Raw genomic sequence first — 17,000 nt, forward strand, 5'->3', positions numbered from 1 at the left:
AACAAAAAAAATCATACAGTCCTCTCCCATCAGAAACTGATGGTTTGGAGTTTACTTTATATAGATATTAGAGGCCCAGTGCATGGATTTGTGCACTGGTGGGGTCCCTCGGCCTGGCCTGCAGGTCAGGCTGAAACCGGCTCTCCGACATCCCCCGAGGGGTCCCAGATTGCAAGAGGGCGGTTCTTGGGTGACGCACCCAGAATCGGGGTCCCTCCTCTCTTCTCCCAATATTACGTCACTTTCTCTCTGTATCTGTCTCACTTCTTTCATCTCACTTTACCCTAAATTTGGCAGTAACTGACAACTTGTGGGCATTTAGCTGCAAAATGCAATTATTTAGCAAACAGGATTTACTTAGCCTGGAATCTAGTCAACCTAGAGCAAGACCCTGCTCAATGTCAGGCTCCTGCCCAGGCCCTTCCGCCCAGGCGGCATCCTGTGGCCGTGGGAACCTCCTTCTTCACATCTGAGCTGCTCCTGCGCCTCCTTCCCTCCCCAGAGGTTGACCGCAGGCGCTACTGTCCGCCAGGAAGGAGGGAAGCCACAGCCAGTTTCCCAGCCGAGAGTAGTAGCGGGAAAATTTGCTGCCTCCACTGGAAATGGGTATTAAGTGGATGGGCCGGCGCGGGCGCCAAACACCGGGGCTGCAGCCAGTAGGTCCTGCATGTCTCACCATTTAGCTAATCGAGTAGAAAAGTTTCTGTAAGGGCCAGACCCACAACCTCTGCAATGGGCTACAGGCCTGATGGGAAGCCAGACCCAAAGCAGGGAGCAAATGGGCTAGAGATCCGGTGCACAGATTCGTGTACCGGTGGGGTCCCTCGGCCTGGCCTGTGGGGATCAGGCCAAAACTGGCTCTCTGACATCCCCTGAGGGGTCCCAGATTACGAGAGGACGGTTCTCGGGTGACACACCGCAAAATTGGGTTCCCTCCTCTCTCTCTGGTTCCAGGTGTGTCACCCAAGAACTGCAGCTCGGCAGCTCCTGCGTTGAACGGCTGCCCCCTGGTGGTCAGTGCGTGACATAGCTACCAGTCGGACAGTCAAACAGTCGTCCAGTCACTTAGGCTTTTATATACACTGAGTGGCCAGATTATTATGATCTCTGAATGCATAATAATCTGGCCACTCAGTGTATATCCTATATAATAAAAGCCTAATATGCAAATTGTCCCCTCGACCAGGAGTTCAACCAGCAGGCAGGCTGGCCAACCGCCCATGTCCCCTCCCACTGGCCAGGCTGACCAGCCCCCACCCATGCATGAATTCATGCACCGGGCCTCTAATATATATCCTGTCTAATAAAAGAGAAGCACGCAAATTGACCGTACCTCCACTACACCCACAAGCCACGCCCACCAGCCAATCAGGAGTATGCAAATTAACCCGACCAAGATGGCAGTTAATTTGCATATCTAGGCACAGAGCGAAGACTTAAGACAGCGTAGAAGGAAGCCAAGCGCTGCAGAAGGGAGCGAAGCTGTGGAAAAGCATGCGGGGCGGCGGAGACGGGAGGGAAGCAGGTGGGGAGGCGGAGAAGGGAGGGAAGCAGGCAGGGCAGCTGAGACGGCTGCAGGAAGCCCTATTCTTGCAGGAATCTTCCTGCAACAGGCCTCTTGTGTGTGTGGTGTGTGTGTGTGTGTGTGTGTGTGTGTGTGTGTGTACACACACAGAGTGGCCAGATTATTATGTGTCAGAGATCATAATTTGGCCACTCAGTGTATATATAGATTCCAAGCAGACTTAACTGCTGGACTTTTTAATTTAAAAAAAAGATGATATGAAGCTAAGCTAGTTGCAACTTAAAAGAGTAGAACAATAAATTATTTTAATTAATTATATCATCATATGCCTCCAGAAATCAGACAACTGATAAAAAATGTTAAACAATCCTCAAAGAAAAGAAAAAGAACTAAGAGTTTGAGTGAAGATCTAAAGGCCTTCCTATGATTAACATATATTTTTAACACAGAGACTTAAAAATATCTGTTTTTACTATCTTAATGTTCATGGCTATGTTACAGAGCGTATGCTCAGGAAAACTGAGGTACCAATGCTATAGCGGTAAATACAAAATTAAAGATTATCTAAGTCAGCATTGTCCAAGAGAAATATAATGTGAGCCTCTTATATAATTTTAAATGTTCTAGTAGCTGCATTTAAAGTAAAATGAAACAGGTTAAATTCATTTTAACATTTTATCAAGTACAGGCAAAATATTTTAACATGTAATGAAAATTTTTAATTAATGAGATAGTCTTTTGTTTAAAAATCAACTCTTCAAAATCTGGTGTATATTTTACTCAGAGCATATTGCAATTTAGATCAGTCAAATTTGAGGTGCTCATTTGTCACATATGGCCAGTGACTACCATAATAGATAGTATAAAGATATATAAATTAAAGTTTAAAACATTCCTGCTTAGCATATCAAAAATAAAAGGTACAAAGATATAAAGTTTCAAACATTCCTGTTTACATATTAAAAAATAAAATGCATTTACTTTAGTTTAAAACAACGCTTTCCATTTCCTCATCCTCCTATTTCAACCCCCAAAACCTGCTAAAAAGCAAAATCTGAATCAAATAAGAGAATGTAAAAGGAAACAATTATGGTTACACAGCCAAACTTTTAAACCATGCAGATAATGGCCCACTCAAAAATTAAATCAGCAACATTCATTTCCTTAATTACACTCGAACCAAATCCATCTCTACCAAAGCCAAGAATACAAATTCTTTGTATTTTGAAAAAATAACTGTCCCATTTCAATTTTAAGGCTATAAATTATTAACCTTCATCAAACAGATCTTTGACATTGTATCGAACCATTTCTTCACATCTTTCTGGGACTCCCACAAGTACTTATTTTTCAAAACTGATAACTGTTGTAAAATTATAGGAAGGAAAAAGTATAATTATACAATTTTATATTTTCATGTTTCTCATTTTGTAAAATACTGCCATTTTTATACTTTCTGAATCAAAGAGAGTTAAGTAATACAACCAGAGATTCATCTACATTTAGAGAAGGAAAAATACTAAAAGAAAGCATCTCCCCTGTTAAAAGTAGTTGTGTCTCATAATATTTACATATATAACTTGCATATTTACACTATGAACCACAGAAGTACTCGGAGAAAATTTAACTAATTATTCTTACAATTTTCCCTTGGACTTAATAGGTTGCTGGGATATTAGGGGAGAACAAGAGGAGGAAAGCAAGATCTTAGTGTTCATCTTTTTTTCTTTTTTTCTTTTCTTTTTTTTTTTTTTTTTTTTTGAGAATTCTTAAGAGTTTGAATAAAACTGATGACATAAGCTGGGGAGCAAGACCTCAAATGCTTCCTGTCATTTTATTTTTTTACTATAGTCAGACAGATGTGTTTTCCCACTAGGATTGTTCTCCTAAGGCAAAAAAGATGTCATTACATCCACCCATTCTCTACACAAAAATCCTTCTCATGGATTCTGGGTTCCAATCATTGAAGAGGGGGAAAGAGGAGAAGGGGGAAAAGAAGAGGGAGGGCAGAGGAATACATGGTTGCAATGCCAAACTCAAAATAAAGACTTAAATGTAAGACCTGAAACCATAAAACACCTAGGAGGAAAAACATACACAGTAAGCTCTTTGACACTGCTCTTAGCAATATCTTTTTAAATAACTCCCCAAGCAATGGAAACAAAAGAAAAAACAAGCAAATGGTACATCAAACTAAACTCTTAAAAAATAAAAAAATAAAAGACAACCTACTAAATGGGAGGAGATATTCACAAATGATATATCAGAAAGGAGTTAATATCCAAAATACATATGGAACTTATACAAGTTAACACCAAAAAAGCAAATAATCTGATTAACAAATGGGCAGAAGATCTCAATAGGCATTTCCCCAAAGAGGGCATACAATTGGCCAATCCACATATGAAAAGATGCTCATCACCAATCATCAGAGAAATGCAAATTAAAATCACGATGAGAACATCTCAGACCTCTCAGAATAGCTACCATCAATAAATCAATAAACTACAAGTATTGGTGAGGATGTAGAGAAAAGGTAATCCTTGTGCATTGTTGGTCAGACTGTAAATTGGTATAGCTATTATGGAAAACAGAATGGAAGTTCCTCAAAAAATTAAAAGTAGAACTACTATATGGCCCAGCAATTCCACTTATGGATATTTATCCAAAGAAATTCAAAACACTATTTCAAAAAGATATATGCACCCCTGTGTTAACTGCAGCTTATTTACAATAGCCAAGATATGGAAGTAACCTAAATGTCTATCAACAGACTACTGGATAAGGAAGACTGGTAGCTGTATACTATAAAATATTACTCAGCCATAAAAAAATATGAGATCTTACCATTTGTGACAACATGGACAGGCTTTCAGGTATTATGCTAAGTAAAATAAGTCAGACAGAGAAAGACAAATACCAGTATGATTTCATTTATATGTGGAATCTAAAAAAAAAAGGTAAACAAACACTAATAAATACAGAGAACAAATTGATGGTCACCAAATGGAAAGGGGGTTGGGGAAATGAGTGAAAACATGCAAGGAATTAAGTAGTATAAACTTCCACCAGTATAAAAAGTCATAGGGATATAAAGTACAGTATAGGGAATAAAGTCAATAATATTTTGTAATAATTATGTGTGGTGTCAGATGGGTACCATATATTGGGGTGTACTTTGTGAGGTACATAAATGTCTAATCACTATGCTGTACACCTGGAAATAATATAACATTGTATGTCAACTGTAATTGAGAAATAAATTTTTTTTAAAAAACAAGGTATCAATACCTACTAAAATGGCTAAAAGTAAACACTCTCAGCACCAAGTGTTGGCAAGGATGTAGAGAAAATGCTTATAAGCTAATAGTGAGAACGTTAAAAAGTACAGCCCTTTGGAAAAGACAGTTAAATGTACACCTACTACATGAACCAGTTATCCATCACTAGGTATGTGCCCAGTAGAAATGAAATTATACATCAATACAAATGTCTACTTATTTTTTTGAAAAATGTTTTAATTTTTATTGCATTTATTTGTGACATTGGTTAATAAAATTATATAGGTTTCAGGTATAACAATTCTATAATACATCATCTATATATTGTTTTGCATGTTCACCACCCAAAATCAAGTCTCCTTCTAAAATCACTAATCTCCCTTTTACCCTCCTCTACCTCCCCCTAATCCCCTTTGACCTCTGGTACTCCCCATACAGTTGTTTGTGACTATGAGTTGTTGTTTTTTGTTTTGATTAATCCCTTCACCTTTTTCACCAAGTCCCCTAACGCCCCTCCCTTCTAACAGATGTCGTCTGTTCTCTGTATCTGAGTCTCTTTCTATTTTGCTTCTTTATTTTGTTCATTTGGTTCTACATATAAATGAAATCATATGGTACTTGTCTTTCTCTATTCAGATGGGTGAATCTCCAAATAATTATGCTGAGTGAAATAATCCATTAAAAAAAAGAGTACACCATGCCCTGGCTGGTGTAGTTCAGTTGGTTGGGTGTCATCCAGTGCACCAAGAGGTCGCTGGTTTGATTCCTGGTGAGGGCACATGCCCGGTTGAGGGTTGGATCCCCAGTAGGGGGCGTGCAGGAGGCAGTCAATGGTGTTTCCCTCTCACATTGATGTTTCTCTCTCTGTCACCCCCCTTCCTCTCTCTCTAAAAATTAATAAAAATATTTTTTAAAAAGAGTACAGTGTTTATTCCATTTCTATAAAATTCTAGAAAATGCAAACTAAACTAGTTTGAAAGCATTATCAATGGCTTCCTGGGGATGGGAAGTGGGAAAATGGATAAATTCATTTTCTTGATTTTGGTGGTAATTTTATGATATATATATCAAACTGCGTACCTTATTAAATATACTTTTTTATTATGTCAATTATATATCAAAAAAGCTGCTAGAAATAATCTCTGCTATTATGCTTAAAATGAGTGGTAATATACAGTATATCTTGTCTAAACAAAAAAGGATGCTCTTCTAATAATTCCTTTTTGGCGGATGCCCTAAAGAGCTTTTGATAATCTATATATATAAAAGACTAATATGCTAAGTGTCCCTCCGACCGTCCGACTGGTCACTGTGATGTGCACTGACCACCAAGGGGCAGATGCTCAATGCAGGAGGTGCCGTGATACTCACTGGCCATTTACAAAGAAATGGCACCACGACCTGGTGCCGACAAAGCAACACTCGGCTTCCCCCAAGGGGGACACAGGCCCTACCACCACCCCAGAGCGACAGCCCACCAAATCGTAGCCAACACTGCCAAGACCCCATGGCACAAAATGCAGCCAACAGCCCAGCCCAGCCTGGAAACGGTTGCTGTGGGCTCCAGGTAATGCCGTCACATAGCAATGGCCGCTTCCTCTCCCTAGTGACTAGCCTTCTTGGAGTTTCTTCAGCCTAGGAACCCGACTTGCTGTATAGCCAGGTGCAAACATTTTACACTTTAACCAAATGTCTGTGAAGCTTTTTCCCTGCTTCATCTCATTTGATCCTCACAGAAGTCCTGAAGTAAATAGCTAGGAGACTCGGTGGAATTCTATTTTCTTTTCATTAGCTGGAAAACAGAGATTTAGAAAGCTTAGAAACTTGACCCAACTGAAAAGAAGTGAGAAATGGTGGACCTTGAAAATGACTTCAGGTTTTTCTCACTGCACAGAATATAGTAAAACACTCCTGCAGTTAAATATTTTACCCCTTGTTCTCCCTGCGTTATCTACAATAATAATCTGCTTTGTGTTGATATTTACAGCTGTGTTGCTGACAATTACCTGAAAGAGAAGTTGGGTGTTTCACTGGCCTGGAAAAAATTTAGCTAAATCAGAGAGCAGGTCTAATTAAGCAAGTTTATTCTATACATACATACATATATATATATATATATATATATATACACATACATACACACACACACACACACACATAAAAGACTAAGTTGACTTGCGCATGCACGATACATAAAGCTCTCACTGGCGCCAATCACATGCATGTGCTTCTATCTGTCAGTGTCAATCGTGAATTTGGTTGACACTTCTATTATAGAGAAAGGGCAAACAGCGATATTAAAATATTTCTTCTAATTAATTTCCTTTCAATGTGCACAAATTCATGCACCAGGCCACTAGTAATATAGTAAAATGACACACAGAGTCCAGAGCACACATTCCTAGCAGAGTAAACAACTATTTCATATTCATCAATAGAAAAGGATACTTTGCCTTCCATGAATAAACTTATGAAGAGATTTCCCACTCTAAAACTCAAATCAGATATCCATCCTGATTAAATTATTTTACGACGTAACCAAAGGAGACTATCTAGTTTAAAACAAAAATGGTAGTCTTGCCCTAACCGGTTTGGCTCAATGGACAGAGCTTCGGTCTATGGACTGAAAGGTCTCAGGTTCAATTCTGGTAAAGGACATGTGCCTTGATTGCAGGTTCCACCACCTGCCCTGGTTGGGGTGCTTGCAGGAGGCAACCAATCGATGTTGTCTCTCTCACATCAATGTTTCTCTCTATATATCTCTCCCTCTCCCTTCCACTCTCTCTAAAAATCAATGGAAAAATATCCTCAGGTGAGAATTGTGAAAATTGACAAAAAAAATTTTTAAATTTAAAAAAGGTGGTTTTATTTGCCTTTAAATTTTTTTCTAATATTCAGGAAGAATTTAGGGAATATTCTATATTAAGAAAATAAATAAATAGGGAGGGGGTGGGTAGAGGTGGAAGAGTGTATAGGGGGAATAAATGGTGATTTTTTTTTTTTTTAAAGAGGAAAGAGCCCTAACCAGTTTGGCTCAGTGGATAGAGCGTCGACCTGCAGACTGAAGGGTCCCAGGTTCGATTCCGGTCAAGGGCATATACCTTGGTTGCGGGCACATCCCCAATAGGGGGTGTGCAGGAGGCAGCTGATCGATGTTTCTCTCTCATCGATGTTGCTAACTCTCTATCCCTCTCCATTCCTCTCTGTAAAAAAAAAAAAAAAAAAAAAAAAAAAAAAAAAAAAATCAATAAAATATATTTTTTAAAAAATAAAAAGAGAAAAGAAATACATAAAGCTATGTGAGCCAGAAGAAAATTTTAGTCCAACTTTAGTTTAAGACCAACTACTCCAAAATAGACTTGAATACTTTTAAGTAATTTTGATAAATAAGCCAAAAAATAAAAAATAAACATTCCTAATATGAGGAAATGGTTGAGTTTGTATGAAAATTGGAGAGAAAATAGACGAACAGCCTCACTCACCTATTTTGTTCCTCCAGTTTAGCCAGGAGTTCTAAGTCGTCTGGACTCAGCTGTGACGGGGAAGATGGTGAAAGGGCTGGCGTTGATAATGTGGTAGATGAGGATGTAGTGTGTAATGAAGTAGAAGGACTTGCCACCTGACTGGCCATCTGATTGACTGTGTATGATACTGTGTTCTTCACCCATGAGAGAGTAGAACTCAGCTTTTCTGCAACCTTGTCTGTCGCCACCTGAGGATAAAAATAAAAAGTCACGTGTATTTTAGTTTTATAGTACTCATTACCAATAACTTGACAATACTGTAAACTTTTTCTTAGTAATCACCATCAGGATATTCTCTTTGAGGTGATAAAGGTAAAACCTGTTTTAGCAATGATTACCCTAACATCCAGCTTTGAGAAACTGTTTTAGTTCTGCAAGATGAATAAACTAGAATAGTGTGTTCCAAACTACAGGTTGGATAAAACAATGTAATGGGTAACGCTAGCATTTTTTTTTAATTAAAAGCACAGAAGATATTATTGTAAAGATATATTGTCTTATGAATTTTTTTGTTACATACATGTATTAAAACTATGTACTTACATATTTCGATATGTATGGTTATATTCAGTTGAGATAGAAAATGTATTCTTTATTGGGGTTGTAGTAAAAAACATTTAAAGCCAAGAAAGTCAAATATGTCCATTAAGTTATGAGGACAGAAAAATCCTGTAACATGACTAACAATTAAAAAAACAAACTAAGTTTGCTTTACATAAATAAGATGTAATGAGACCCATGACATCTGTCTTCAAACAACTGAAGAGTATTTTTACAGAAGAGGGTCTAGTTCTAAAGGAACAAAATTATGATGAACAGTTAACAGTGAGATAGATTTAAGGTACAATTTTCAATTGGATAGAACTATTCATAAATAGAATGGAATGCCGAAAGGAGTATATTCCCTACCAATGGCTATAATAAAGCAGCAATTATAAGACCCAAATGTCAAGAATTGGTTGAAGATGTGTTTCTGTTTTAAGTAGGCAATCAAGACCAGAAAGACCTTTAAGATCCCTCTTCTCTGTAGGATTCAATAAAACCCAAATATGCAAATCGATCGAACGGCGCTATGACGCACACTGCCCCCCCAGAGGGAGGCGACCGGTGGCGGCAATCGGGGGGGCAGGGCCAGCCAGCGGGCAGCACCAGGCCGCCAGCCAAGGCGGGTGCCAGCAGGGGCGCCCCGATTGCCCTGCTCACCGGTCGCCCCACAGATGGCCCTGATCACCAGCCAGTCCCAGGGACCCTACCCTATATATTGGGAACAGTCTCTTAGATTTAAGAATTAAAACCTGGCAATGCTACTCTAACACTGAAAAAAAACAGGATAATGCAGCGATGACATGCATGGACTCTGGCTTGCACATTTTGTGGTCAGCCCTGATTCTGACACTTATAACTGTGTGACAAAGCCAATTACTTCTCTCTGCTTCAGTTTTTCCACCCATAAGATGGGGAAAATAGTACTACTACCTCAGAAAGATCATGTTATGTACTACTTTTATAATCAGGGGGAAAAAATGTAGCTGCCCATACAACAGCATGATGCCTTTCATCTATATGAAAAGTATGGTCACTGGTGCATGCAGCGTCCTGGATTGCGAGAGGGATGTCTGACTGCCAGTTTAGGCCCAACATCCCCTGACGGGTCTTGGATTGCGAGAGTGTGCAGGCCAGGCTAAGGGACACCCGCCCTGTGCATGAATTTCATGCACCAGGCCTCTAGTCTGTCATAAATCATATCAACCTAAGCAGATATACAACAAATCCAACTGAAAGATAATCTAGCTAATAAAAGAGTAATATGCAAATTAACCATCACTCCGTTACACCCACAAGCCACGCCCACCAGCCAATCAGGAGCGGGTATGCAAATTAACCCAACCAAGATGGCTGCGGCCACAGAACGAGCAGGAGGCTTGGGTTTCCCTGGCAATGGAGGAAGCCAAGCTTTCCGCCTGCCCTGGCGGGCCCAGGCCTCCACTCAAAGCTACAAAGTTTCAATTGTAGAAGACAAATAAATTCTAACAAAAATGGTGGCAGCCACGGAGCTGGAGAGAACAGGAGGCTTGAGTTGCCCTGGACAATGGAGGAAGCCAAGCTTCCCCAGCCCTGGCCTGCCTTGGCCTCCGCTAAAGGCTAGAAAGTTTCAATTATAGAAGATAAATAAATCCCAGATTCCAGGGCCTCCGCTTGGGTCGCCGGGGGGCGTGGCTGGCCTGCAAACCACCACAGGCCCCTCACCCAGGCCGCCCCACACCCCAAGGGAACCCCCACCCTGATCCGGGACACCCTTCAGGGCAAACCAGCCAGCCTCCACCCCTGTACCAGGCCTCTATTCCTATCTAATAAAAGAGTAATATGCAAATTGACCGTCACTCCAACACACAAGATGGCTGTCCCCATGTGGTCAAAGATGGCTGCCCCCATGTGGACACAAGATGGCCAGCAGGGGAGGGCAGTTGGGAGGGACCAGGCCTGCAAGGGAGGGCAGTTAGGGGTGACCGGGCTAGCAGAGGAGGGCAGTTGGGGGAGACCAGGTCAGCAGGGGAGGGCAGTTGGGGGGGACCAGGACTGCAGGGGAGGGCAGTTGGGAGTGACCAGGCCTGCGGGGGAGGGGGCAGTTAGGAGCAACCAGGTCAGCAGGGGGGCAGTGAGGGGCGACCAGGCCAGCAGGTGGGAGCAGTTGGGGGCGACCAGGCCCACAGTGGGGGCAGTTAGAGGCGATCAGGCAGGCAGGCAGAGGCAGTTAGGGGTAATCAGGCTGGCAGGGGGGGCAGTTAGGGCCCATCAGGCAGACACGCAGGTGAGCAGTTAGAAGCCAGCGGTCCTGGATTGTGACAGGGATGTCCGACAACCCCCAAGGGGTCCCAGATTGGAGAGGGTACAGGCTGGGCTGAGGAGACCCCCCCCCCACCCCGTGCACAAATTTCGTACACCGGGCCTCTAGTAATATCTATATATATAAAAGCCTAAGTGACCAAATGACTAGTCAACTGGTCGCTATGACGCGCACTGACCACCAGGGAGCAGATGCTCAACGCCAGGTCAGGCACGAGCCTCTCCCAATTGGGACTGACTGGGCGCCAGCCCATGGCAAGTGCAGCAGGGCCAGGATGAGCAGGAGTGGCAGGCAGGAGCAGCAGGCGGCGTTGGACTGCCAGTTTGGGCCCAATCGCCACAGGCCACGCCGAAGGACTCCACGGTGCACAATTCCATGTACCAGGCCTCTAGTACATAAATAATGTTCAAACAAGGCACTATCATTTCAGTAATGAAAAACAATGTGAACAATAAATAACTACATTTGAATATTTATATAAAACTAATATTCATAATATATGAATAAGAAAGATGTATTTTTAAGGAATTGTACTTTTATAAAAACTATCATAAAAAGAGCTTCTTGATTGTAAGTCCTTAGACAGATATAAAAGCTGAAAACTACAAAGTGCTTTCATGTGCTTTGAGAAGAACTTAAATTTTATACAATAGGTAAATTGCTAGCACACTATAAATTCTTTTCTGAATCAGCATATTTTCAGCCAATCTTGGTTCTATAAATCAATTCACATACACACAAATTAAAACACCAACACATACACACAAATAAAAATCCTACCTAGACTATCTTGGCAGATACTATTTTCCTCATGGGTTGCCCAAAGCTTTCCTCCTTACCTTCATACACACAGGACTCTCTCTTTCTATCCCTCTGCCCCCACTTCCACCAACTCAACCCAGCAGGAAAATTCAATGTGAGGAAAGGATAACATTGAAAATAGATTTTAAGGTCAGAGTTAAGCAACTCAACATAAAGCTGGAACTGCTAAGACAAAGATTTGATTACAAGTATTGAATAGGAGCAAGAGTTTTATTAACCTAAGAATACCTCTTATTTTCATTTCACTTTCATTAACTTTCCCCTTTTCGAACTTATTTCGCTTGGGAATGATATTACAGAATGGATCAGGGAGCTCTTACTATTGCGGGAAGAACTCCCAAGAAAGACAAGCAGGATAAAAGTACGGGGCCCAAGGAAAAGATGCGTGGAGCAGATCATTAGCCTTCCAGGTAAAAGAAGTCCTCATCAATGCATACAGTCCATCAGCACAGTTCATCAGGGCAAAGATAGAAACGAAGGAATAATTTAACCAGATCTACCTTTATGCCAGAAAATGGTAGGAGCCATGGTAAACAACAAGATAGCCTACTGTGGTTTGTTATCCTATTACTTTTCTCTACATAGTTACAACTACAAATTCAATTGTGAAACTGGCACTAATTTGCATCTCAAAAATGCACTATATTTTAAAACCGAAAACCTTACTATGTAAAATTTACAGAAATATCTTACTTTTTACTAATACCATTAATTTCAAATATACATACAACTTTCAAGATTAGTGCTTTAAACTTCCATTATATAAATGTCCTCTGCTCAAGATAATTGCAGCAAAGACAAAATTTTTATTATTAAAACAAATATTAGATTTGTTAATCATTACAACAAATAAATTTATCATACCCCTTCTGCATACTGTAGCAACAGGCTTCCATTTAAAGGGTTAGAATAACCAAGAGCACCACCCTGACATCCTTTCAACCTTGCTGAAATAAGATTTAATCTGTAACTACTGAAGGCTCAACAACCCATCTTTAAATTTTAAATTATTAAACATAACTGGAGTATTTAATTGTAGTAACACTTCAGTAAAGCTTAAGACTCATGGTCCTAGAAATCCCACAGGATTAAGTTATTTTTTACATAAATCATCATGTCCCATTTTTCCTTTAACTTTGCTTTTCCAAATCTCCACTCAGCTGCCTCTAACCTCTTTCCTTCATCTTCTGGTAAACTAAGGTCATGAAGACATAATAAACCTGACAATGCTATTACCTCACAAAGTTCCTAGCTACCTCACAGAGGTGTTATTAATTTATTTTTAAACATTAACATACTTTGAAAAGGTTAAAACCTTTATTAGAAAGGCTTAGTAATCAGACACAAAAGGCCACACATTGTATAATTCCATTTATATAAAATGTCCAGCAGCGGCAAATCCAGAGAAAGAAATTAGATTAGTGGCTTCAAGGGACTGGGGGAGGAAGAATTGGGGAATGACTGCTAATGGGTATAGGTTTCTTTTTGGAATGATGAAAATGTTCTGGGATTGGATTGTGGTGACCATCCTACAACCTTGTGGATATACTAAATGCCACTGAACTATAAAGAAGTAAATTTAATGGTATATGAATTCCATCTCAATTTTAAAAGGGCTTAGTTAATCTGAAAAAGCTACATAATTTATGATTCCAACTATATGACATTCTGGAAAAGGCAAAACTATGGAGACAGCAAAAAGATCAGTAGTTGCCAAGGGATGGGGAGACAGGAGGAACAAACAGAACAAAGGATTTTTAGGGCAGTGAAAATACTCTGTATAATGCCATATGATGAATACATGTAATTATACATTTGCCCAAACCCACAGAACATACAACACCAAGAGTGAATTGTAATATAAACTATGGACTTTGAGTGATTATGATGGGTCATCAATTGTAACCCATGTACAATTGTGAAGTGAATGTGTGGAGGCAGGGAAATATGTACTTCCCACTCAGTTTTGCTGTGAACATAAAACTTCTTGAAAAAAAGTAAAATCTTAATAAAATGTAAATAAAGTTTAGCTTTAAATATTCTGCAATATTTGAATATGATCTCCCTTGAGAAATAATCATGGTTCCTTTATTACTTTATATTTTATTAGAACTTACAAGGATGCTCTTAACTGCCAAAAGAACTGCTTTTAAAGATTTAATTTTCAATCCTAACTCTAAAATACTCTAAAGCAGGTGTCACCGTTTCCCCATTTCAAAAGTGAAGAAATGACAGATAAGTTATACAACTTTATATAAGGCAGAAAGCTAATAAAAGTCAAACAAACAGTCTGGTTTGAGATCTTTTTTCCTTAACTACTATCAAGGGTGAGCAAGGCCAAAACCTGGCAATGGATATGGTCACTAGTAACCTCAGTGAGTCCCCATGAAAAAAAGCAGAAACCAGATTATAGTAGAGTAAGGAATATCAGAAAGATGAAGAAGTAGGAGCTGCAAAATATTCCCATTCACAACTATGACCTTTATTTTTGAGATTTCTTAATTCAATCTGATTCCTGAAGGCTGGAGGTTCCATAAAGTTGGTCAGGACTTTACTGTATAACAAACCTTACTTTTTTTAAAATGCTTTCACAAACAGACACTAATTTCATTTGATTTTATTAAAAGAGGAAAAAAGTTGCACACTTCAGATAAGTAAGCTCTTATAGTTATTTTTTTTATCATCATTGGATTAGCCTGTTTTATATTATCAAGGCTGATTCAAAATTTAGCATTTTATTTTTTTTCAGATTTTCACATCACTTAATATTAACTCACTTTAATGCTCACAATTCTGTAGGACAGGTAATGTCTTCATTTTAGAGATAAGAAACCCAAGGTTAATATCATTTAAAGACTTACTTCTCAGAGGGAGTGGGGGAGGAAGGATGGGAAGGGATCCTCCAAAGAACTTACAGGCATATATGTATAATCCATGGATACTGACAACGGTGTGGCGAAGGCCTGGAGGGGGTAGGGAGCAGGGGTGGAGGGCAGAGTGGATGGGGGGGCCAATGGGGAATAAAGAGGGTATCTGTAATACTTTCAATAAAAATAACTTAAAAAAAAAAAGACTTCTTACTTCAAATGGATCAAAGACCTAAACATAAGAATTAAAACTACAAAACTCTTAGAGAAAAAAAAAGCACAGGGGAAAAGCTTCATGACAATGATTTGGCAATGATTCTTCAAATATGACACGACAAAAGAGAAAAAAATATAGGTAAATAGGACTTCATCAAAATTAAAACGTTTGTTCATCAAAGGACACTAACAGAATGAAAAGGTAACCCCGGATTGGAAAAAGTATTTGCAAATCATATATCTGATAAGGGGTTGTATCCAAAATATATAAGAACTAAAGTCAACAATAACAACTCAAACAACCCAATTAAAAAATGACAACCCAATTCAAAGGACTTGAACAGACATTTCTCCAAAGATATACAAGTGGCCAATAACTAAAACTAACCCAAATGCTTTACAAGTTCACATGATCTGGAATTAATCTTTAGTCAGTAAAAGCAAGCTTAAGGTTTTTAGTTTAATTAAAACAAGCATGCCTTCAGGGTTATCAACGCTGAAAAATAATACAAACATACAACTTTCATTCTACCTGGCTCTATTAGTCCAATAAGCTCATTTTATCTCTGTTACAATATCTGTTGCCAAGAAAAATAACTAAAGATGATGGTTAATTGCTTTTTTTTTTTTTAGTATATATATTTACTGATTTCAGGGAGGAAGCGAGAGGAAGAGAGATACAAACATCAATGATGAGAGAGAAACATTGATCAGCTGCCTCCTGCATGCCCCCTACTGGGGATGGAGCAGAGGCATGTGCCCTTGTCTGAAACTGAACCCGGGACCCTTCAGTCTGCAGGCTAACGCTCTGTCTCAGTGGACAGAGCATCGGCCTGAGGACTAAAGGGTCCCAGGTTCGATTCCAGTCAAGGATAGTTAGCTAGGTTGCAGACTCCCAGCTCTGGTCAGGGGCATACGGGAGGCAACCAATCGATGCGTCTCTCACATCAGTGTTTCTCTCTGTCTCTCCCTCTCCCTTCCACTCTCGCTAAAAATCAATGGAAAAAATATCTAGGGTGAGAATTTTAAAAAAATAATAAAATAAAAATTTAAAAAACATCCATTGTTAAAAAGCAAAGAGTTAAAAAAAATAGTTTAACTGGAGATAATGGGGTAAGTTTCTACATGAACTTTTCAGTAGTTTCCCAAAATCTTTGGTTACTTGAATCCTTATACCTTGCTAAGTTAAACGATGAATTAAATAAAACATTAAGAAGAGTTGAGATTAAAAAAGGACATGTGGTTGTCCACTACCCAGCTAGCTTTGGGGCTAGCCAACAAGGTAAGGTGGGACAGCAGGACAGTAAGTTGGAGACCCTACTATGCCATTCTACAAATCTAGGAGGGCATAAGATGCTGAAGATTAAGATCTAGGCACTTGTGACAAAGCCTGATTAGAGTACTAAAAGGTGGAATCTCTGGGAAACTGATGAGAATAAACAGGAGGATATTGGTGAATGAAAATGACTGTATATGGAAAGATGTGTGTGTTCTGTAAGAGAAAACATGAGGAATTAAAATGCACTTTGTTGAAGGAAAATAAAGTAATTTGGTCCTAAAGTAAGGCTGAATGTTTCAGAATAGAATAGAGGAAAACAGGACAAAATCTGAATGCATAAAAAGGAAGTTGTAGAAGATTTATGGAAAATTAATCTTGAAAGGGAAATTTTATTTATAGTCAAACGAAGGTTAGAATGGATTTATTTAAGTTAATTTTCTTTTACTATCAAAGGTACACAGATACAGAATTAGAATTTGGTGTTCTCCCTCTGGAAAAAGGACAAACTTTTCCTGTGCCATTGGAATGCTCTTAATTAGAGATTATAAAGGGAAAATAATTGTTTTATTAAAATTATCTCCTATGCCGAAACCGGTTTGGCTCAGTGGATAGAGCGTCGGCCTGCGGACTGAAAGGTCCCG

General features: G+C 39.3%; 1 protein-coding gene across 4 annotated transcripts in view; it reads right to left on the minus strand.

Annotated features, from left to right (window-relative positions):
* The window catches only part of EVI5 (ecotropic viral integration site 5), a 207,545-nt gene that overhangs the window by 151,864 nt on the left and 38,681 nt on the right, over positions 1 to 17,000 (minus strand). For all 4 annotated transcript variants that reach the window (XM_080655654.1, XM_080655652.1, XM_080655651.1 and 1 more), the window contains exon 2: positions 8,289 to 8,518. In XM_080655654.1, the coding sequence (XP_080511780.1) occupies positions 8,289 to 8,518 (230 nt within the window). The remainder of the gene's footprint in view (positions 1 to 8,288; positions 8,519 to 17,000) is intronic.

Source organism: Plecotus auritus (genome assembly GCF_963455305.1).
Source record: "Plecotus auritus genome assembly, chromosome: 2".
Taxonomy (NCBI): domain Eukaryota; kingdom Metazoa; phylum Chordata; class Mammalia; order Chiroptera; family Vespertilionidae; genus Plecotus; species Plecotus auritus.